Source organism: Eucyclogobius newberryi, unplaced genomic scaffold (assembly GCF_026437365.1).
Source record: "Eucyclogobius newberryi isolate DKJ021-1_F unplaced genomic scaffold, fEucNew1.0.hap1 SCAF_14, whole genome shotgun sequence".
Classification (NCBI taxonomy): Eukaryota; Metazoa; Chordata; class Actinopteri; order Gobiiformes; family Gobiidae; genus Eucyclogobius; species Eucyclogobius newberryi.
In genome coordinates this window covers 15,332,888-15,354,461 of record NW_027315768.1, presented here as the reverse complement: position 1 = coordinate 15,354,461, position 21,574 = coordinate 15,332,888, and the positions used below count along the sequence as shown (strand labels likewise).

General features: G+C 41.3%; 4 protein-coding genes across 9 annotated transcripts; 2 read left to right on the top strand and 2 right to left on the bottom strand.

The window, feature by feature from the left end:
- Positions 1 to 1,955: 1,955 nt before the first annotated feature.
- dcaf17 (ddb1 and cul4 associated factor 17) lies at positions 1,956 to 4,780 on the bottom strand. 2 transcript variants are annotated; one of them, XM_072444433.1, is made up of 14 exons: positions 4,536 to 4,780; positions 4,352 to 4,455; positions 4,189 to 4,279; positions 3,970 to 4,106; positions 3,825 to 3,903; positions 3,663 to 3,752; positions 3,479 to 3,586; positions 3,305 to 3,407; positions 3,097 to 3,236; positions 2,750 to 2,859; positions 2,554 to 2,641; positions 2,382 to 2,468; positions 2,162 to 2,311; positions 1,956 to 2,086 (listed from the first exon to the last, which is right to left on the bottom strand). In XM_072444433.1, the coding sequence occupies exons 1-14, from the start codon at positions 4,662 to 4,664 to the stop codon at positions 1,979 to 1,981; spliced, it is 1,524 nt and encodes a 507-aa protein (XP_072300534.1). In that variant the 5' UTR covers positions 4,665 to 4,780; the 3' UTR covers positions 1,956 to 1,978. The 2 variants fall into 2 exon arrangements, with proteins under 2 accessions (XP_072300534.1, XP_072300535.1); XM_072444434.1 differs by having other exon boundaries at positions 2,382 to 2,465.
- A 1,617-nt stretch (positions 4,781 to 6,397) lies between these two features.
- mettl8 (methyltransferase 8, methylcytidine) lies at positions 6,398 to 7,844 on the top strand. The gene is made up of 7 exons (XM_072444435.1): positions 6,398 to 6,479; positions 6,568 to 6,617; positions 6,684 to 6,744; positions 6,980 to 7,119; positions 7,302 to 7,408; positions 7,477 to 7,542; positions 7,610 to 7,844. The coding sequence occupies exons 4-7, from the start codon at positions 7,004 to 7,006 to the stop codon at positions 7,744 to 7,746; spliced, it is 426 nt and encodes a 141-aa protein (XP_072300536.1). The 5' UTR covers positions 6,398 to 6,479; positions 6,568 to 6,617; positions 6,684 to 6,744; positions 6,980 to 7,003; the 3' UTR covers positions 7,747 to 7,844.
- A 134-nt stretch (positions 7,845 to 7,978) lies between these two features.
- LOC140359490 (serine/threonine-protein kinase tousled-like 1-B) lies at positions 7,979 to 17,624 on the top strand. 5 transcript variants are annotated; one of them, XM_072444431.1, is made up of 22 exons: positions 7,979 to 8,106; positions 10,626 to 10,744; positions 11,125 to 11,196; positions 11,427 to 11,465; positions 11,558 to 11,630; positions 11,711 to 11,754; positions 11,853 to 11,948; positions 12,024 to 12,110; positions 12,197 to 12,289; positions 12,376 to 12,486; positions 12,558 to 12,694; positions 13,410 to 13,598; positions 13,673 to 13,739; positions 14,105 to 14,202; positions 15,095 to 15,176; positions 15,256 to 15,347; positions 15,565 to 15,654; positions 15,730 to 15,899; positions 15,975 to 16,110; positions 16,190 to 16,301; positions 16,503 to 16,610; positions 16,686 to 17,624. In XM_072444431.1, the coding sequence occupies exons 2-22, from the start codon at positions 10,631 to 10,633 to the stop codon at positions 16,854 to 16,856; spliced, it is 2,181 nt and encodes a 726-aa protein (XP_072300532.1). In that variant the 5' UTR covers positions 7,979 to 8,106; positions 10,626 to 10,630; the 3' UTR covers positions 16,857 to 17,624. The 5 variants fall into 5 exon arrangements, with proteins under 5 accessions (XP_072300532.1, XP_072300528.1, XP_072300529.1 ...); XM_072444427.1 differs by having other exon boundaries at positions 8,002 to 8,096; XM_072444428.1 differs by having other exon boundaries at positions 8,038 to 8,379.
- A 730-nt stretch (positions 17,625 to 18,354) lies between these two features.
- Positions 18,355 to 20,444, bottom strand: LOC140360076 (Golgi reassembly-stacking protein 2-like). The gene is made up of 6 exons (XM_072445392.1): positions 20,334 to 20,444; positions 19,873 to 19,953; positions 19,520 to 19,810; positions 19,322 to 19,452; positions 18,586 to 18,700; positions 18,355 to 18,513 (listed from the first exon to the last, which is right to left on the bottom strand). Exons 1-6 carry the CDS (start codon positions 20,394 to 20,396, stop codon positions 18,355 to 18,357), a joined length of 840 nt encoding a protein of 279 aa, XP_072301493.1. The 5' UTR covers positions 20,397 to 20,444.
- Between the last annotated feature and the right edge of the window lie 1,130 nt (positions 20,445 to 21,574).

Here is a 21,574-nt window from a genome sequence, read left to right as displayed (position 1 = left end):
AATGCAAAAAATTACCCTAAAACCACCAAGACACTTAGAGCTAACTCACTTTGCACCAGTAACTGACAAAACTGTCCATGAGATCATAACCAGTCTGAGTTCATCTACATGCTGCCTCGATGTGTTACCCACCAGATTTCTAAAGTCTGTGCTGAACAGTTTGTTAGCACCATTCACTCACATAGTTAACATGTCGCTTCAATCTGGAACATTCCCAATGTCTTTGAAAACTGCGGTCATAAAGCCTCTCCTAAAGAAGAGCAGTCTTGATGCCGCAGTACTGAGTCATTACCGGCCCATCTCTAATCTGCCATTTTGGGGCAAATTCCTTGAAAAGGTTGTTTACCAACAGCTCACAGATTTCCTCTTAATAAACAACTTATTTGATGTTTTTCAGTCAGGTTTTAGACCTCATCACAGCACTGAGACTGCTCTTGTCAAGGTGACAAATGACATCCGCCTGAACACTGACACGGGCAAAGCCTCAGTCTTAATTCTGTTAGATCTGAGTGCTGCTTTTGACACTGTCGATCATGGGATCCTCTTACAGAGACTAGAGGACTGGGTGGGCATCACTGGCACTGCCCTAAACTGGTTAAGGTCCTATCTGGAAGACAGGAAGTACTTTGTTGAAATTGGTAGCTGTGTCTCAGACCACATGACCCTGACCTGTGGAGTGCCCCAAGGGTCAGTCCTGGGTCCCCTTCTGTTCAACCTCTACATGCTGCCATTAGGTCAGTTGATACGCAGTGAAAATGTGTCCTATCACAATTATGCAGACGACACTCAGATCTATGTTTCACTATCGGCAGGTGACTATGGACCAGTGGATTCACTCTGTCACTGCATCCAACAGATCAGTTTGTGGATGCAAAACAACTTTCTCCAGCTGAACTCAGACAAGACTGAAATAATCGTTTTTGGCCCACAGAAACAAAGAGAAAGTGTTAGCGGTCACCTCCAGAGTCTCGCTCTAAAACCTACAAACCAAGTTAGAAATCTGGGGGTAATAATGGACTCAGACTTGAACTTTAATAGCCACGTCAAATCAATAACATCAGCAGCTTTTTACCATCTAAAAAACATTGCCAAAATCAAAAATATAGTGTCAAAACCAGATTTAGAGAGACTTATCCATGCGTTTGTCTCCAGTAGATTAGACTACTGTAACGGCCTGCTCACTGGCCTCTCCAAACGAGCTGTAAAACAGCTGCAGTACATCCAGAACGCTGCTGCGCGGGTCCTGACCAGAACCAGGAAGTATGATCACATTAGTCCTGTTCTCAGGTCTCTGCACTGGCTCCTGTGGCTCAGAGAAGAGACTTTAAAGCAGCTCTGCTTGTGTACAAGTCTCTCCATGGCCTAGCACCAAAGTACATCTTGGATATGTTAGTGCCATATGAACCATCTCGGACTCTGAGGACCTCAGGGACCGGCCTCCTGCTGGTGCCCAGAGTCAGGACTAAACATGGGGAATCTGCGTTTCAGTTTTATGCAGCTAAAACCTGGAACAGTCTTCCTGAAGATGTGAGACAGGCTTCTACTCTGACAATGTTCAAATCTAAGCTAAAAACAGTTTTGTTTAGCTGCGCATATGACTGAAACTATTTTTTCTTTGCACTCTTCTCTTTTGTTTGTGATTTTATTAGTTTAGAAAATCAGTTGGATTGATAATTTTTAATTTAGTTAATTTTATTGTATTTCTGTTTCTGTAATTTCTTTGTGATTTGAATGCATTTTTCCTGCTGTGAAGCACTTTGAATTGCCTTGTGTATGAAATGTGCTCTACAAATAAACTTGCCTTGCCTTGCCTAGTTTAGCTTAAACGTGTCAAACATGTCCATCTAAAAAGGTCCAAGGTTTAAAGCTACTTTAGTTTGACAAAATTGTCACAAACATGAATTATAAAAAAATTGTATTTATTTAATATTATTCAACATATTATAAAACACAAAAACAGCTTGATTTGATAAATCAGTCATTTTATGGCAGTATCAAGTTTGTAGACATGACAACAAAAGGTGTTCTTTTGCTGCTCAATGTGTATAATTGTGTCTTTGTCAAAGACCAGCTCATGCCGATAAGTCTGGAAGAATATTCACCACAAACAAATCCTGTTATAATCACAAAATACAAAATCTTATCATAAACATTTGCTCACCTCATCCCAAGACTCAGTTATAGCGATGGTTCGAAGTAGTTGTCCGTTCTGATTGTCATACAGCCGGATCTGAGCTCCTCCTTCCGCTCCATTTGTGACCACCACTGCTAAAATGTCCAGCTCATCCTCGTACTCCACCATCCTGAAGGTCTGTGATTACAGCTTATACTCAACCATAAGCATTTGGTTTTACAGTTAAATGGTACGTTACCACACATACCTCTTGGTTTGGGTCATCGTCAAGCTGATTATATCTTTGTTTCACAGTACGTCCAGATGAGGTCACAGTTACCTGAGGCACTTGCTGCTGTACAGGACAAGTCTATTAAGTACTTTAAGGTTGTGCCATTGTTCTTCATTAGGACTATATATTTGTATAAATGTATTCTTACATTTCTGTGTTCATCAATAATAAGTGAGAAATCTTCCACAATCTTTGAGGGTTCACAGCTTTTTATGTCACTGACAATTTTTAGCACTCTGAAGAAATATATTTGACAATTAATAAAAATACAGTAAATCTGAATGCAATCCTTGAGTTGCAGAACGTTCAAGAACCACTGATGGAGCCTGTAGATTTGTACTCACTCAATAGATTTTGGCCCAACATGAATGATCCGTCCAGAGTCATCAGGATGAAACATAATCATATCAGTCTCCAATGAGCAGCATTTCATATTTCGAATACCGTTCCTTGCCTATGAAACAATATGGTGTTCAATAGAAGAAACTATTTACTTTACATGCTTTCAGAATTGCAGCGACGTCTCTTGTTTGTCTTAAACAAAAAAGGCTGTCAAACAAAGGTGTGGACCACTTAAGCTAATAAAGGCCAACAAAATCTGTGGGTATTTATTTGCAGATGTGTTTCTTGAAACATCAATGACAAAATAAGCCCAATCACAGAGGTAATATTAGAAGAATGTAATACTCACAGGTGTGCAGTCCTGGATGGAGCAGATGTGGTACGTCCCAGAGTGATTTTTATGAGGTGGTGTGTGAATAAAGTGCCATGGATAACCAATCTGAATGCCACTATTTGAACAGGACACCTCAAATATCACAGGAATGGAATCTGTGAAATACAACACAATATAATTAAAAGTATAATTTAATGATTTAATTCATAATCCAACAACAAACCTGTAATGTGGACATTCACTGGGATACCATAAGGAAATTGCCCAACGTTTTTTCCTCCAAGAAGTGAGCTTTGTTTTCCCAAAGTTAATTTGTCTGTAGTGTACTACAACGTGATACAAAGTGTAAAGAATAGTGGTATATTTAATTGCCAACAACAGCATAAAACAATCCTACCCTCTGAAAAATTTGCTCAGAGCTGTACAACTTTACAGACTTGTTGCTGTAAGACACAGCAAGGACACCTTGAGACATCACAACGTCACTCACACCGCTTCCAAATACCTGAAAAACATGCTAATGGTGAACATTTTGCACACTTTAGTTAATGTTATACTTTTATTGAGAAATAAATGCATACATTCTTACTAATCTCTATAATGCCAACAATTTGAAGAGGGAAAACTTTAAAGATGGCAAGATGCATCAAGGTGTTCTGTGTGATACCAGCCTAAAAAATATTCAGTACGAGAAAAGAAATTGAATACATAATGAACGTTTTCTTTGTAAAGTGTGACCTTACCTGACGTTCTAAAACTGATTCTTTCTTTTGAATTGACTTCACATATAAAACTTCTTGTGAGACATCCCATCCAAGATATCTACAAAAAGTATATAGAAGTTAACATAGCATAGTAGATATTAATGACACCATGACTGTGCCGTACCTAAATTTATGGTTTGGGGAAAGGTAAATTCTCTCTAGCTCTTTGCCTGAATGAGCTGAGAGACGACAAAGCCAGTTATTAGCAGTTAATACGAGGAGGTTAGGTTTTTGATCCATAGGGGTTTCCAGTGTTTTGTCCTGAGGGAGAGGGAACAAGGTTGTACTGCATCTTTTCAACGTAACAATAAAACAAAACAATGTCAAATTTAAATTGACTTACAAGTGGCGTCTGACACAACAAGGCATCTTCAAATTTCTCCTGTCTAGTGCGTCTGGGCAATTTATAAAGAAGAGAGGGTTCCAAATGAAGGCTGAAACAAAACAACTTTTGAAAACATGCCAAAGTAACCCGTATATAATAATCATATGCAACTAATACACACCAGCTGTAACAGTGCAGATAATTTTCAAAGTACATTTGTCCAGCCTCACATGTTATTGTTGATTTTGAAGCTTTACACCACACTTTTGAAAACGTCCTAGTGTCCTGGAAATGAGAGATCATATTTAAACACTTGCAAAATTGCACAAGGATAGTTTTGGATCAGGATCAGTGTACAATATCACCTGGAGGAGTAAGCCTCTGAGAAGTTTGATGTTGTTCCTGCTCACAGTGCCAGCATCCACAGCCTCACAGCTCCTCCGCCTCAGAACATCCACAGCGTTAAAGCAGCGCCTTCTCCTGGACAGCGCCATCTGCCGGCGACCAGTGTGTACTACGAGCGCTAAACCACAGCTAGCATCGGACAGCAGCAGGGGTAAGCTCCACTTTACTTCTGCTTTTATTCGCCTTGGAAAAGATGTTGCTTCGAATCGTTGTCCAGATGTTAAGTACTTGTTTTTCAAATGTAATATCCTGGGAAGAAAGATAAGAGGCACAAAGCAGGATGAAAGTTAGCGTCATCGACAAAACTACAAGATATGCTTTGGATAAAAGAGAGCAAAAGGAGATGAAAACAACAAGCCGGTAGTTATGTTCAAACCGAAACGGATAAATAAAGAAACAACATAATTAAAATATTTTGCCTTTGTTGTCAGCTACCATGAGTCTTTCTTCTTCTACTGAATGTCCTTCAGGCTTGACATAATACTGCCATCTATAGGCCTAGGAATAATAAAACCATCAGGTGCACTTAACTTTGGCTTGCACACGATTTTGTTCTAGAAACCAATATAATATAACTCTTGTTTGTTGATAAATACCAGTGACTAATGTAACTTTCTTGTATTTACAGAAATGCATTTGCAGTGGAAATTCACAGCTAAACTGGCAAATGGTCTCAGGCGAATGTGTTTGAGGAAGAACTGCACTGGCAAAAGGCCTGCTACTCCTCTAGGCTCAAGAATTTTAACTAACCCCAGTGACATATTTAAACACAATATGTGGTGAGTAATGACAATATATAAAAACAATTTGCAGGGCACAACATTTCTCACATCAAATTATGATCAGAGTGAGTTGGATCAATGGGAACTGACTGAAAGATACAAATGCTGCTGCTATTCTAATGTAGGCTAGGGCATTTTTGGTTTTGAACATAAGATCCAGCTGCGTATATGTACTTTGACTGTGTATTTTGAAGGGACCATGTTCAATGGACAGAAGAGGATAAAGAAAATGCCCGACTCAAGGCAGAAGAAAACTCAAGCATTAAAGTTCCTGTGAATGAACAAGGCAAGTATAACCCATTTTTAACTTTTGTTTTCAAGCTCAACAATTAAGTCATTTTATTTTATTTGTACACAGTTAGATTTGACAGAGACGCAGGACAAATCTGGGAGACGTTTTACAGGACACATCATAATAAGTTCTTTAAAAATCGAAAGTGGCTGTTTGCAGAGTTTCCAGAACTACATCCATCAGGTCAGACTAGGAGCACACAACCTGAACACAGCAGCCCCTCTGAACACAGCAGCCCCTCTAAACACAGCAGCCCCTCTGAACACAGCAGCCCCTCTAAACACAGCAGCCCCTCTGAACACAGCAGCCCCTCTGAACACAGCAATCCCTCTGAACACAGCAATCCCTCTGAACACAGCAGCCCCTCTGAACACAGCAGCCCCTCTGAACACAGCAATCCCTCTGAACACAGCAATCCCTCTGAACACTGCAGCCCCTCTGAACACAGCAGCCCCTCTGAACACAGCAATCCCTCTGAACACAGCAATCCCTCTGAACACAGCAGCCCCTCTGAACACAGCAGCCCCTCTGAACACTGCAGCCCCTCTGAACACTGCAGCCCCTCTGAACACAGCAGCCCCTCTGAACACAGCAATCCCTCTGAACACAGCAATCCCTCTGAACACAGCAATCCCTCTGAACACAGCAATCCCTCTGAACACTGCAGCCCCTCTGAACACAGCAATCCCTCTGAACACAGCAGCCCCTCTGAACACAGCAGCCCCTCTGTACACGCAGAGTCGACCTATCATTTAGTTTTGGAGAATAATGAACAAGACATACAGACTCCATCTTTCCCTGGACAGCATGCTGCTTTTAGGATTCTAGAGGTTTGACAACTATCACACTATTTTCAAAATCCTACTTTTAATATAAAGTAGGATATAACTGACTTTAATAATAATTTTAACTTTCAAGGTTGGCTGTGGAGTTGGCAACAGTGTATTTCCTATTTTGAAAACAATAAAGTAAGTTCAAATTAGAATTTTACATATTTTTATTTAGACGAAAATGTAACAGGTATTTTTTCCCAGAGGGACAGATGCTTTTGTTTATTGTTGCGACTTCTCTTCAAATGCTGTTGAGCTGATCAAGGTAATGTTTTTTAAATTCTATAAGTCAGTTTGTAACAATGCATTACCAAATAAAGGCATATTTTAATTGGATTAGAGTTCTTTTTTGTGATAATTTTACTACCATATTTGAACCATCCCTAAGTTATGACTCCCATAGCTTTTCTTCAAATAAATGTTTCAGAGACAAAGATTTCTCTCATAGCTATAGATTGTGATGAGTAACATTTGTTGACTATAGTTTCTTACTTTCACAGTTGCACCCTGACTATGATGCCTCCATGTGTCATTCTTTTGTCCATGACATTTGTGAGGAGGAGGCCCTCTTTCCCTTCCCACCTCAGAGTCTGGATGTTATTCTGGCCGTCTTTGTCCTCTCCTCTATTCACCCAGCGCGGTAGGTGAAGGTTTGGAGACAAAGACATGACAAGCTCATGTCATTTATCACCCACTCGCCCCACCAGCCATGTGTTCATTATAGCTGCACTATAACCCTCTTTAGTGTTACTACGCATTCTAACAATTACCACATTTAATATGCAATTTAACATTAACACCATGATATTATTGTTTTGGCAGAATCCAAGGAGCTGTTAACAGACTATCAGAATACCTTAAACCTGGAGGAATATTCCTTTTCCGAGATTATGGACGATATGATTTGTCACAGCTCAGATTTAAAAAGGGTATCATCTTGCACATTATCAACACTCTTATGTGACTTTATTTTGCTTCATTGGTTGCTTTTGTCTAGGTCGCTGCCTATCAAACAATTTCTACACTCGAGGAGATGGTACCTGTGTTTATTATTTTACCAAAGGTATATTAGAAAGAAAGATCTTGATATTCTTTGTGAATAATTTTATTAATTTTTAGTTATTTTACAGAAGAGGTTCAGAATTTATTTGTCAACGCTGGACTTGAAGAAATCCAGAACTTGGAAGACAGACGTCTCCAAGTCAATAGGGGAAAGAGAGTTGTGATGCAGAGAGTGTGGGTGCAAAGTAAATTCAAGAAAACATAATTACATGTATTTTGTCGTCATATAAATGTAAATGTCAACATTTTGGGTGTACATATCAAGTGTGTATTTGAGACAATTAAAGTTCACTTTATTCTGCATGTTATTATTGTTTTTGAGTTGTTTTGTCTGAAGAACTTACAAGTGCTTGTGTTTAGACGTGCACATTTGTACACAGTGCATTTGTCCGGACTGCTCTTTGTGACATCTAACTTCTTGAACATTCTCTGCATATTTCTGTCCCTGTTGAAAGTGCATCACCTCGCGATAAGATTTTTGCACACGGTGCATGACGTTTCATGGGCTTCACTTGAAGACGGAGAGGTGGCTGTGGAGCAGGACGCACTGTAGAGGTGTGAAGAGGTTTGTGCTCGAAAATAGACAAAAGAAGACATTTTAGCCCGACACGACTTGTTCAGTCCATGTGGAAGAGAGACTGTCGCACCACGGGGTGATTTCCACTGTGAAACACACTCACGGCGCGAGAAACAGCACCTTTACACCAAAAGCAGCTTGATGAGTGTCCAAAGTAGTGGAAGTTTGGAGGGGACGCCATCTTTGGTCCCAGCTCTCCACGTCCCTGAAGCGGACTGTGTTTTCAGCAACAAACCACGGCAGGGCTGAAGGCCTGGGAAGGTATCGTGACATATTTTAGTAGGCATCTACCTCTTCTTGACGGTTGTCGAAGGTATTTTTTAGCAGGATGTGTGCGAAATTGATTGCAACGTCTGAGTAAAGCTTGGTGACGAAAGCTGCTCGCTAGCTATGTTACTGTCAGCTCCAAAGTCCTTTGAGGCTTTGGCTGTTAGCTATTAGCACTGAAGACACGGGACCACTGTCTGTTCAGGCCGGTATAAGTCAGAAGAGCCGTGCTTTAGGCTGGTGAACTGTAGATCATCGCTAGTATTGTTAAGCTTTTGTGTGTGCATCCTGCATCCAGCTCACTCCCGATGCTAGTGCTAACACAAGTTGTATCGATGTAAAGTTATGCGATGGAGCACATTTGCATTCCTGGTGCTATACAGCTTAATGCTTCATCACAGCTCTGAGAACCTGCAGAACACTGTGTCAGACCCGGTGAGGAAGCAGTCTTTGTTGTTTAGGCTGACGTGTAGCTCAGTTTACCTGTGTACATGACCTTAACCACATTGCACTGTCTCTATAATTGTCATGTTCAGGTATTGTCTTGTGGTACTCTGCTGGAGACGGCACTGCAGTGCTGGCAGGTAGCCTCATCTGACCCCCAGCAAAACAGAACTCAAGCTGTGGATGGAGATGGAAATCTAGTTTTCTCTCTTGGTTGAGACCTGGACATGTTTGCTGTGGGGGCTTGTAAAGGGCAGATCGATGCTGAAGAAGTCAAAATTGTCATTGGAGAGAGGATTTGGACTTGTCACATCGGAGAACTTTGCAGCATTTGATTGTCTTAGTTGCATAAATTGATTGACAGTAATTGGCAGTGGATCCTTGCAGCAGCCTGCTTCATTATTCTATTCTAAAGCTTTGTAGTGTTTGTCTAAATCCTTCTGGGAGATATGGCATTTTCCAGCTATAATGTGTCCAGCGTGACACGAGGAGCTAGAGTCAATGGTCCGGCATTGTGTTTCTTGGAAAAACTACTTGGTTTATGAGCATACACTGTGAGTGATGGTCTAAACATTTGTGAGGTTGGATGTCTAAACAAATACACTCTTTATACAGCACTGATCAGAGTACAGCCGTTCAACCAGAGTGGAGGGAACACAAGTGTGCCCTGAAAAATGTCCAATCTTAATTAACGGATTCACACATTGAGTTTTAATTTATGAAGTTACTATTTTGATGTGTCCTGAGCAAACTTCTGCACCAAAAAAGATCATCGCAGCAGCTCTGACAATTTTTGCAATATCATGCAACTCACTTTTCTTCTAAAGTGTGATTTGGTCATTTTTCAGGTGTGCTGCAAAATCTTATAAACAAAGAGGGTTTGCTGTGACTCAAAAATTATTGGGGGGAAAAGTGCTGTATAGAGAAGAAAAATACTCTTAATACTTTTGGTTCTTATGTTATTCTATTATATTCACCCAACTTTTATCTATTATCTCAGTAAGCATTTGTGGGTTATAGTCAATTTACTGTGGAAAAAACCTACCAGCCTTTATATCTGCCCTCGAGTATGACTTTTTTTTGTATTGTCTGAGACTGATACATGGTTAAAAACGAGATGAGAAAGAGATGTCAAAATTAATTATTACTATCTGAATTATGCTTACACCTCCACTTGATCTTAGAGAGACTTTTAAAAGGATGCACTTCAGTGTAAAACGTCTTGATGGGTGTATACATCCAGTACAATAAATATTTTCCCTAATATGTACCATTTAATGTGTCAACAAGTCAAAACGGTAGTAGTTTTGTGATAATCGTAGTGTAAGTCTTCTTTGATCAATTTAATAATCTTTTTGGTCAGAAGTCCCTGCAGTTTCCGGGGCCAGAGATCTGCAGGCCTTTGTACTTTCAAAATGGTGGTAGTTTGATTAAAGGCCAGGTGTTGGCAGCGGCAGGAGCAGCCAGTGAGTGAGCAGACCCCTCCAAGTCTGTAGCAGCAGCAGCACAGTGAGCTCACGTAACGGTCCCTCCGGAGCGGTGCATTCATCATTGCCTGCAGTTGAAACATTGCTCCTGGATTCTCAGGATAACGCCGCGCTGATGCATTTCCTCTGTGTCTGTTCAACTCCAAGATATGAACTTTACTACCACAGTTTGAATAATGACCCTCCTCCTGCAAAATAGCCAGCAGTGTAAACGGCCTGACTTCCTATCACTGATGTGCTTGTACTGTGTAACGTGTCATCTTCTTTCGTTTAACGTGGAGACTCATTGTATGTGTACTTTCTCCGCAGGCACCATGGAGGAGCTGCACAGCCTGGACCCTCGGAGGCAAGAGCTACTGGAGGCACGCTTTATGGGCGGGGTCAGTGGCAACACCGGGGGCAGCACTGGCAGTCAGAGCGGAACCAAAGTGAGTGTCTCCCCAATCATGTACAAAGACGGGGTTTGTCCACCAAATAAATTCTTGGTCAGCTGAAGACATGCCCTGTGCATCAATAAGTCGATTAAAAGGGAGCGTGGAATTGGCAAAAGACATAATAATCAGACTAGATATGTGACCCAAAGTGCACTCACTGAGAACTAGTGGTAAATTGCATATTTGGATGAATGACAGTAGAATAAATTCACGTTTAATTCCCAAAACTCAAGCTAACTCGCTCAATTCTCCTTTCTGCTGTGGTCTATATAAATCCTTTATATACCCTATAAAATAATCGGTCTACCAATACATTTTGGCAGACTAAAACGCCATTAACTGCTTACTCAACTAAACCACTTCTGTTTTTTAAGGGTTTGACCAACAATGAATGTTCAAATCACAGTTTTGGAAGTTTGGGATCCTCAAGCGACAAAGAGTCAGAGGTACAGAATTACTTCGAATGAATTTCAGAAACGCCACACACAAATGCAATTACTGTTAAAATGAAGCATTGGTTCTGTAACTAATGATCGTCGACTGTTTTTGTGAAATCCCTTTAACTTGAATCACATGTTTGCTTTAAGATTATCATAAGTAAAAACGCTTGAATGTGTTATGTGGCCTATAATAATGTTGAAACCACACCCTGGTAACGTCTCTTTTTACTCCACAGGGGTCAGAAATGAAGAGGGGCAGTTCTCCCGCATATTCAGTAAAGATATTTTAAGAAGAGAACACATACGTTGCGGATAGTCACATTTTAAGACTGCTAATATTTTTTCTTCTATGAATTATCCATTACAGACTCCGGAGAAAAAGTCCGAAACGAGCAGAGGAAGAAAACGAAAACCTGAAGTCCAATCAGAGAGCAGCCAAGGTGGAGATTAAGAGTGATTGTTGTTTTTGTCTTTATCTAGTTTAACTACTTTCTAACGTCGTCGTCTTATTATTTTGTAGGAAAAACCACTGTGCGGGGGCCCAAAATAAGTGACTATTTTGATGTAAGTTTCATCCGTGGAGAAAAAGCAGAAATGACAACGTTGAAAGTCTTGTGCCTGTTGTTGAAAGTAACCTCCTTTTGTTCTTTACGACTCTTCAGTTCCAGGGAGGAAATGGGTCCAGTCCCGTGAGAGGTCTCCCGCCTATGATCCGCTCTCCCCAGAACTCTCATTCCCACTCTGCTCAGGGCCCCTCTGTACGTTCCGCTCCGTATGTCTATGTGCCGCTGCAGTCTCCAGGCATCACAGCTACTCAATGTCTTCTCTTTCAGGTCAGACAAAATAGTTCATCTCCAACAAACCTGTCTTTTATGGACCACATGACGCACCCAAAGCAACTCGCAGTCAAATCCATTCAAGTGAGTGCAGTGAACGTGGCGGTGTCGGTGTGTATTTCTCTGTAAAAGGCTCATCTTATGACACTATTCCTCTTTCTCCCTTTTAGACTGACCTTACAGTGTTGAAGCTGGCTGCGCTTGAAAGTACTAAAAACCTCGACCTTGAGAAGAAAGAGGGCAGGATAGACGACTTGCTGAGGGTAGGCAAAATGCTGTGCCACGTTACTGGAGATGACATTGCCGCAGAGCATAAATACGTTTAACTGAGCGTCTTTTTGTCTTGTAGGCAAACTGTGATCTCAGAAGGCAGATAGACGAACAACAAAAATTACTTGAAAAATACAAGGAACGCTTGAATAAATGCATCACTATGAGTAAGAAGTTGCTCATTGAAAAGGTAAGTGTTGCCCCGTTACTGTGTCCTACAACACAATGAGGGTGTTGATGATGCGATCGCCTTGTCCACAGAGCACCCAGGAGAAGCAGGCCTGTCGGGAGAAGAGCATGCAGGACAGACTACGACTGGGCCACTTCACCACAGTCCGGCACGGAGCCTCATTCACAGAGCAGTGGACGGACGGCTACGCTTTCCAGAACCTTGTCAAGTAAGACCCGTGCGCTTTGTGTTCTATCGATATTGATGCGCCTCACGCCACGTCGTCAACATTAGCCAACATTTAATCTGAGCTTTGTTTAACACAATCTGAAAGTACTGACACGTGATCTCATTTATGCTTTTGAACAAGCCCGTTTCAAAAAATCTGATTTTCACATGCTAATGTCAGCCAACAGTTTTTCAGTTAGTCACACTTTTGTTGAAACGCCTAAATGGAACAATGACCGCTTATATTGATCACATGCTCCCGAAAATGTGTTCTTTAAATCTATTTTCTTTAGTTTTTTCCTAGAGATTTCATACCATTAAAGGCTCAATGGACGATTTTTCGGCGATTTGAGAACGCAGGTGGAAGTGCGCATGCGCACTCCCCCGTGCGGACTGATACAACACACACGTGCGTTTGTTTATTAGCGCAACGGATCACATCGCATCGCTCGTCTCTCGTAGATTTCCGTCCACTTCTGCGTCAGCTCGAACTGTCTTTCTCCGTCTTCATTTTGCCCCGTACACTGAGGGAACTATATTATGATAGATCCATGCGCTTAGACACGCGGAAATGTGGGGACGAACCGCACACGACTGCAGGTGAGCGGTAGGTGCGTTTTATGATTGATACGTGGCAGGACAAATGATTTATCCACGCCACGAGGAAATATGATACAAAATTTGCCGAAAAAAATTTTTTTTTCCTCGTTTTGCAGACAGCAGGAGTGGATCAACCAGCAAAGGGAGGACATCGAGAGGCAACGAAAACTCCTTGCCAAGAGAAAACCCCCCTCTATGAGCAACTCCCAGTCACCGACCACCAACTCTGAGCCAAAGCAACGCAAAACCAAGGCCGTGAACGGAGCAGAGAACGATCCTTTTGTAAAACCCAGCCTACCTCAGCTGTAAGCCACATCAACAACTACATTCAGTAGTTTTACAACCGCCTCAACTGTTTTTGTCCCGTTTCCCCACAAAGGCTGACACTAGCAGAGTACCACGAACAGGAAGAGATCTACAAACTGAGGCTTGGACATCTCAAAAAGGTTTGGCATGTTTTCTTTGCACACATCTGACTATTTTCAATTTCCAGAGGCTTTAAACAAACCGTTTGTTGTGGTCTATTATTAAAAAGCTGCTGAAGAGTTTAGGCTCGGTGTTTGCTCGTGCTTAATCGTGCTTTGTGGTGGATTGTGGGATAGTTTTGGGCCGTCCCTTGTCAATCTAGTCCATTGTTTTTTGTAGATGAGTAGGCCGAGCTGACAAACTCCTGCACGGCGAAGAGCATGAATATTTAATGTGGGATCAGTCGGCTCTGTACCAGTGGGTTTTGATGATCCACTCTCCTTGTAGTCGCTGCTCTGAAGCTCCTCTGTGCGTTTGTGTGTTTGTGCACTTGAATCATTAATAGGAAGAAGCCGAGATCCAGGCCGAGCTGGAGCGTCTGGAAAGAGTCCGCAACCTTCACATTCGGGAGCTGAAGAGAATAAATAATGAAGACAGTTCACAGTAAGTCTCAGGCCACTTCTTTTGACAGTTACTGCACTGACCTTGAGATAAGATGTAAATATGAGGCCAATGGCATCAGTGACAGGTGAGATTGAGTAATGACATACTTTACTTCATGAAGGTCTAACATGTCCCACTATTCACATCAGCTAACACCTCGATTAGCACATCGTTTTACTCCTGGACCTTTTATATTGAGTGAGATCTGTTGATGTTTTGCTCTCAAATGAACATTCAGAAAAGGTCCATGTTTGAGTAGATGATACTCTTGTGCTGATGTCCCAGTCTTCATTCATAAACATGGTCCAAGGTCTGATTTCTTTTACCATTTTTCACTGATTGACTTTTACAATTGGTGTATTTCTGGACCTATTAGCATTCGCTGGTGTTGTATTGTTTTTATGGTCCAAAGAATAAGTAATGTACCACAGTAATGCCCGTGTGGTAATGCAGGCTGGTTGTATAGTCCAAATGTCCAATCCTGACATGGTCTATCAAGCATTTGTCAAGTGTCAGAATTATACACAGCATCATTATTGAGGTGCATATTCTTTCCCTAACACTTTTACTTTTATTTGTATATGTATACACACATGTTTGTACTTTATTGACACAAATTTGCACAGTTTAATTATTTGTTTCTTTTGCTCTTTGTTATTATATTGTAAAGTGTGAGCTCTGTCCAAGTCACTTTCCTTGTGGATCAGTAAAGTTTGCCTATGAGTCTACAAATTGGTGCACAAATGATCATAGCAGAAAAGAGTTCCTCAGTAGGACCTTTTGAAAAAGTAATGTCTTCTTAGTTTAAACAAAAGAGTTTGTTGCGTTACATGTTTTGGACCCAGTCACTGAATTGTGTATTAGTTTAAGTGTATAACATTTGTCTGTTCAGGTTTAAAGACCACCCAACGCTGAACGAGCGATACCTGCTCCTTTACCTTTTAGGTAGAGGAGGTTTTAGTGAAGTTTACAAGGTAAGTAACTGTTCACATAATTCACTGACCAAATTTGAATGCCCGGCAGTAATCAGCCTCCTTTTTTGATTCTTCGCAGGCTTTTGACTTGATTGAACAACGGTATGCTGCTGTGAAAATCCACCAACTTAACAAGAATTGGCGAGAGGAGAAGAAGGAAAACTATCACAAGTATGTGGGACCAAAGTCATTCAAACCCCTTCTCATCTGCTGTATGTAATTGCTGTTATATACGTTGTGATGGATCTGCTGCTCCGGTGAACATGGCTGCAGGTGGATTGATGTTTTTCTCCATAAGCTCGAATGGTTCTCTTTCAGCTCTGCACACAGCACCTGCATCCTCCGGCTCGGGAAGCTAATCAATGCATAATTATCTCCCTCTCCGCAGGCACGCATGTCGAGAGTATAGAATACACAAGGAGCTGGACCATCCCCGCATCGTCAAACTTTACGACTACTTTTCACTGGACACAGACACGTTCGTACTTCTTTTCAACTCCTTTCCTTTTCAATGAGCAAACCCGAAAACAAAATGTGTGTTTGGTTTGTGTAGGTTTTGCACCGTTATGGAGTACTGCGAAGGAAACGACTTGGATTTCTACTTGAAACAACATAAGCTAATGTCTGAGAAGGAAGCCCGGTCCATAGTAATGCAGATTGTGAATGCACTTAAGTATCTGAATGAAATTAAGCCACCTATCATCCATTATGACCTCAAACCAGGTAATACGGCTTAAAAAACAAGTATTGAACCTAAATGCACAAAGCAGACAAAACTGACCTGTTCTTCTGATGCAGGCAATATCTTGTTGGTGGACGGCACCGCCTGTGGAGAGATCAAAATAACAGATTTTGGTTTGTCAAAAATCATGGACGACGACAACTACGGTGTAGATGGGATGGACCTGACGTCGCAGGGGGCAGGGACATATTGGTAAATGTTTATCTCCTCTTATTACATGAAAATATGAAACGATTGCAATCTAATGACCTTTTTAAACCAAATATTCCAGGTACCTGCCTCCGGAGTGTTTTGTCGTTGGTAAAGAGCCTCCTAAAATTTCGAATAAGGTGGACGTGTGGTCTGTGGGGGTTATCTTTTTCCAGTGTCTTTATGGAAGGAAGGTAATTTATATGCAAACACGTACGGCAATGCAGGATATTGTCAACACACAAACGCATCCAAACAAATCATAATACCTTATTTTAAACCTTCATCTACATATAAGTTGGAATTTCTGAATTATTAGACAAAGATACTCAATTAAAAAGCTCTGGAATTATATAAAATGGTTTAAATGATAGTTTGTTTTGTTTTTTTCCAAGCCTTTTGGCCACAATCAGTCGCAACAGGACATCCTTCAAGAGAACACCATCCTGAAAGCAACAGATGTACAGTTTCCAGTCAAACCAGTCTCCAGTAATGAAGCGAAGGTATGTCGTATTCCTTTTGGACTTAGAATAACCTACTTAATTAAGCCAGCACACTAAAACTCTCCCCCTCCGTAGGCTTTTATCAGGCGGTGCTTGGCGTACAGGAAGGAGGACCGAATCGATGTCCACCTGTTGGGCAGCGACCCGTACCTGCTGCCCCACATGAGGCGGTCCAGCTCGTCTGGGAACCTGCACGTGAACGCCGCCATGTCCGCACCGGCCCCCTCCAGCATCATCTCCTTCTGAGGGACACGGGGGGCGACTGACCCACGGGGGAACCAACAGCCAGCAGCGGCAGAAGACGGCGGGCCTTCCTCAAACCTGTGCCAGGCTTGTAACTGTTTACCAGGGCAAAAGAGATCAAGAGAGAGGACGCTTGATGAACATGGAGTGAAGGACCTTCTTGTTGGTCTGACACACGCACTGAAGTTGTGCCATGAAGAATATGCGACTGTTCAGACATTTCGGATGGAGAAAGCCTTAAAGGGCCAAAGGGAGTCTTGGCGGTCCAGTGTTTTTAAAAGTGACAAAACAAGAACACTGTCTGGCCCAGAGTGCAAATGATAATGAGCTGCTTGAAGTTAATTTACTGTGAGAAAACTGTCATCTTCACGTAGAACTACTAAGGTTTCAAATTTGTTCTGTGTTCACCAATGTTTAGGCTTTAATTTGAGTTAGCCATGAGAATGTAATGTGTAGCATACAAATGTAGATTGGGGCTTCGTACTTAACATTAAATGCACAAAGTAACCAAATGTAGAAAATAGCAATGTACAAAATCCTATGCAGGAATAATAATTATCAAATTGGAAACTGTATATGCTGTACAGGTGAATTTTCAGATTAAAATTGCAGCAGTAACTTGTACAAAGTTTAGACCTTCCCCTGTCAGTCAGTTCCTTGGGTGGTTTAATTTTGCTGCTTTGCTCTTACTTTTTCAAGGGCTGTATGTTCCACTTCGGGTACAAAATTGTACAGGTCCGCTAAGAGTGAATAAAATGCCAGGAAACTTAAGTTATGGGATTGTTATTTTACTGACACTTGGTGGTTTTGTTGGGTATTGCAATAAAAAAAACACGATAGAGATGGAAGAAATCAAAGCTACAAGGTTAAAACACACATTTATAAAGCTTTAATGATGATTGGTCTGTAATAGGGAAGCAAGTCAGTCTAAACAGATAGTGTAAAGTTCTTGCAATCACATTTTATTTGAAGTGTAAAATAATATAAAATACAGGCAGGTCACATAGTATACTATATTATAAAGAAATGTTCTTATATTAAATATTGCATTATTTACACATGGCCCTATACAAAATGGCAGAGAAACTGTTACAAACTTATAAAAGCAGCTCTGTGACACACTGGTCAGGAGGATGAGGACCTGTGGAATAGACATCTGTTACACTTGAAATATCCCTGAAGTAATACTACATGGAACAGGTACACACCAGGGACCCGGCCTGCATGCAGCAATCCAAGCCCAGGATCTGGGTCACCGTGTGGGAACCAGTTTACATTGAGGTGTGATATATTGGAGAATAGATGACCTAAAGATAATGGTATCTGATTTGAAGTGTACAGTTAAAATTGCATGTCTACATTAATGTTAGAAAGAGGAAAATAGACTGACTGGGTAGTTGTGGAGCAGGGCTTATGGGTATGGAGACTGAAGGAACATCTGTAAGTGTAAGGACATGTTTTAAACTTACTTATGGGATGTAGGGCAGTATCTCCATCTTTGTCAAGTAATACATGAGGTGATGTAATAATATAGTAATAGGCACATGACGTCCATCTGCCACAGGGACACACCTGTCTGTGAGGGACTGACACAAACACTGGTGAGAGGCTGGTCCACTGGAGAGACGGGGACTGTGGACGTGACTCCTGAGAGGGGAACCTGACAAACATTCACATGTCAGGGCCTTATTTAACATTTGAGACAGTTTGTTTTTTAAAATGTGACCAATACCTCTGTGAAGTCATTTTTGTTTAGACACATGGGTTCATCTGGAATCTCTGAGGAAAAACTGTTATGAGGCGTGGGTATTCTGTGCAAGTAACCACACCCAATGCGACAACCTAGGCTTTAGAATGGAATAACATGATCAAGGGTTGTCAGAGGAACAAGGCTTTGTAAATGACATGTAAAAACAGAAGCTGGATAAGTAATACTATACAACATGTTATGTCACCCAGCTCAAACCTATTTGGAGCATTCCTACTTGTTCTTCTTACTGGGTTCTAACCAGACCAAGCAGGTACTAACCTAACTAACCGATCACTGATTGGTCAGAGTGGTTACCGCAGAGTTTTCATGGATATCTATTTGTTGTGGACATTTTCCTAGATAAGATACCAGATTCAAGAGAGTAATGTAAACAGAATCCAGTGGGGCCGAGTAGAGCTGAGTGGGGCTGAGTAAGGCTGAGTAGGGCTGAGTAGGGCTGAGTAGGGCTGGTGGAAAGGAACAACTGATTAAATACTACAGCTTGTTGTAGTATAAGTTATGGGAAATATATTTAGTGAGTTAAACCAGAAGAAACAGAAGAGACAGAGCAATGATGCAGCAAAGGCTGTGAGTGATTTATGGTTTGTTGAAGTTAAATGGTGAGTGGGCTCTTAAGTGTTCCTGAGACCTCCATCATTTTATGGCAGTGTTCTCTTAGAGTATAAATCCAGGCTGTATCTGACAGCATGTGGCTCACCTGCCCTCAACGCCCCACTCAAATGTAGGTGTAATGACCACCTCCCGACTGTCGTCTATGTCAGTGTTGTAAACGTACAGCTTCAGCTGTTGGCCTTTGCTACTCTGGATGAGGGAGAACAGGTCCTCACTCTGTTTGAGGAGCACACACACTCAGTATAAATAACGGCACACATGTATTCTTCTGCAGTGGACTGACCGCAATCACAGACGTGTCTGCTCCTATGATATAGTCTGAGTCAGCTCTCAGACCGGCCTCAGCTGCAGGTGAGTTTGGATAGACCTCCAGGACGTGCCATACGTTCTCATGAACCCTTTCGAAGCTGCCGAAGCGGATGGTGAGCCCGAGCAGCCCCTGGCCGCCCCACTTTCTGCTGGGGGTGATTGTGGTTTCTCTGACCTGCAGAGTCTTACTGCTGTACACTAACATCTGCACTGGCCTCTTCTCATGGGCCCTCAGCAGCTCCTTCAGAGTGCCATTGTCCTTATTCTGAACAACATACCAAGAGGTTAAAAGCGCTTGATAAGCTACAACCATATTACAAGAATTACCAGTCTAGTGTGACAAACGGAGATGATGAAATCAAAGAATGGCTCCAGTCCTGCTTTTCTTCCTGGGGAGTTTTCATGCACCTGCAAATATGTACACTTTATAGATAAACATAGGCATGTTAGAGCTATTATGTGGAATATCGAACATACTGTACATTAAAAGGGTTCATCAAAGGAGATTTCAATGTAAGAGTGTAAAAAGTACACTTTAGTGAGTGACATAAAGATTAGACTCTACAGAAAGCAGTTGGCACACCGGTTATTCTAGTTGGCACAAAACAAAATGTTGGTAGGTAGGAATATTGTGGATGAGAGTTCAATAATAGATCATCAGCAGCCCATAACTGTGGTCATCTGTACTTTCTGTTATTAGTTTATCAAATGAGTCTGTCCTACTTATTGACAGTGCGTTTGTTCGGGGCTTGGATGCTGCCACTTCTGAGAGATTCTAAAAGTCTTACTCTGAGGACGTGGTATCCTTCTGCGCCTCCTCCAGGGACCTCCAGGCTCTGAGTGCCACCCATGTCCCCCGGCTCTTCAGCGGAGACAGGCACCTCTCCCCGGGGCCTCTTCACACGGTCACGCGTCTGTCTCTGCGGAGGTTCCTGCTTCTCAACACTTCCGCTGTGGGTCACGTTACTAAAGTATTCCATGTATTTACGTTACAGTTTGGGCTTTCTGTTCAATTATCCAGGCCTAATCCCACATCCCAAGTATTTCTTGTGTGTTTCTTTCTGGCCCCACAAAATTACTAAAATCTCTATTAGTTTATGATATTTTAATTTTAATTTAAACATAGGCCCACGTCTATACAAAAGTCAGCCAACACGGGATTTATTTTGGGGAGTGGAGGTTTTTACACACGACACTTGCAAACAAAGTCTTTTTTTTTTTTAATAAGAATTTAAATAATAACTTCATTTAAACTAGTTTATTAAAGAGCTCGCCTTTAAACTAAATTCACAAATAGAACTTTGTTTCCCTCTATTGTTAAGTGTTGGAATTACAATAAATGGAGATTGCGGCTGGCATTAATTTGTGCTGTAAATTTTATAAATACAATTGTATAATTATAATTTTATAATGCATGTTATAAATAACAATATACCTGGGTGGTTAATGTCCCAAAGTGTCAGCCAGAATACAAACAGGCACAAATAAAAACATCAATTATACTTCACTTTTTGCAGTAGCGTGTTCTTTTTCCCGTTGCATAAGGCTTGTACTAATTTCGTATTGGCAGCATGATAAGCACTATGTTTTGAAATGCATTTTTACATTTGTTGAGGCTGCAGAGTCAGCTTTAGCTTTATCTCCACAATGATTACTTTTGGTCTGCACTTTACGGTTCTTCCCTTATTTATATCCAATTTGCTGCACTTGATTCAGTCCTACATTCACCTCAAAGCAGAACAGGGAATAAAAACTTGCCCCTGATGAAGCGTGGATATGCAGCCGATACCATCAGTTCTATAAATAAGAGGCAAGGGATTGCTAGATTAATGTATGTATAGGACTGTTTGTCTAATGCAGAGGACCTTATCAAATAATGTGTTCTGAACTAGCCCTGTGTTTCTCTGCATCAATCACTATATATCTGTCACTCTTGTGTCTATTATCAGTAACTATGAACAAGGTTCAGTTGCATAGGCATAAATAATCAAGGTGGAGAAGATTTTATCCATATGGGGCTGACTATGGT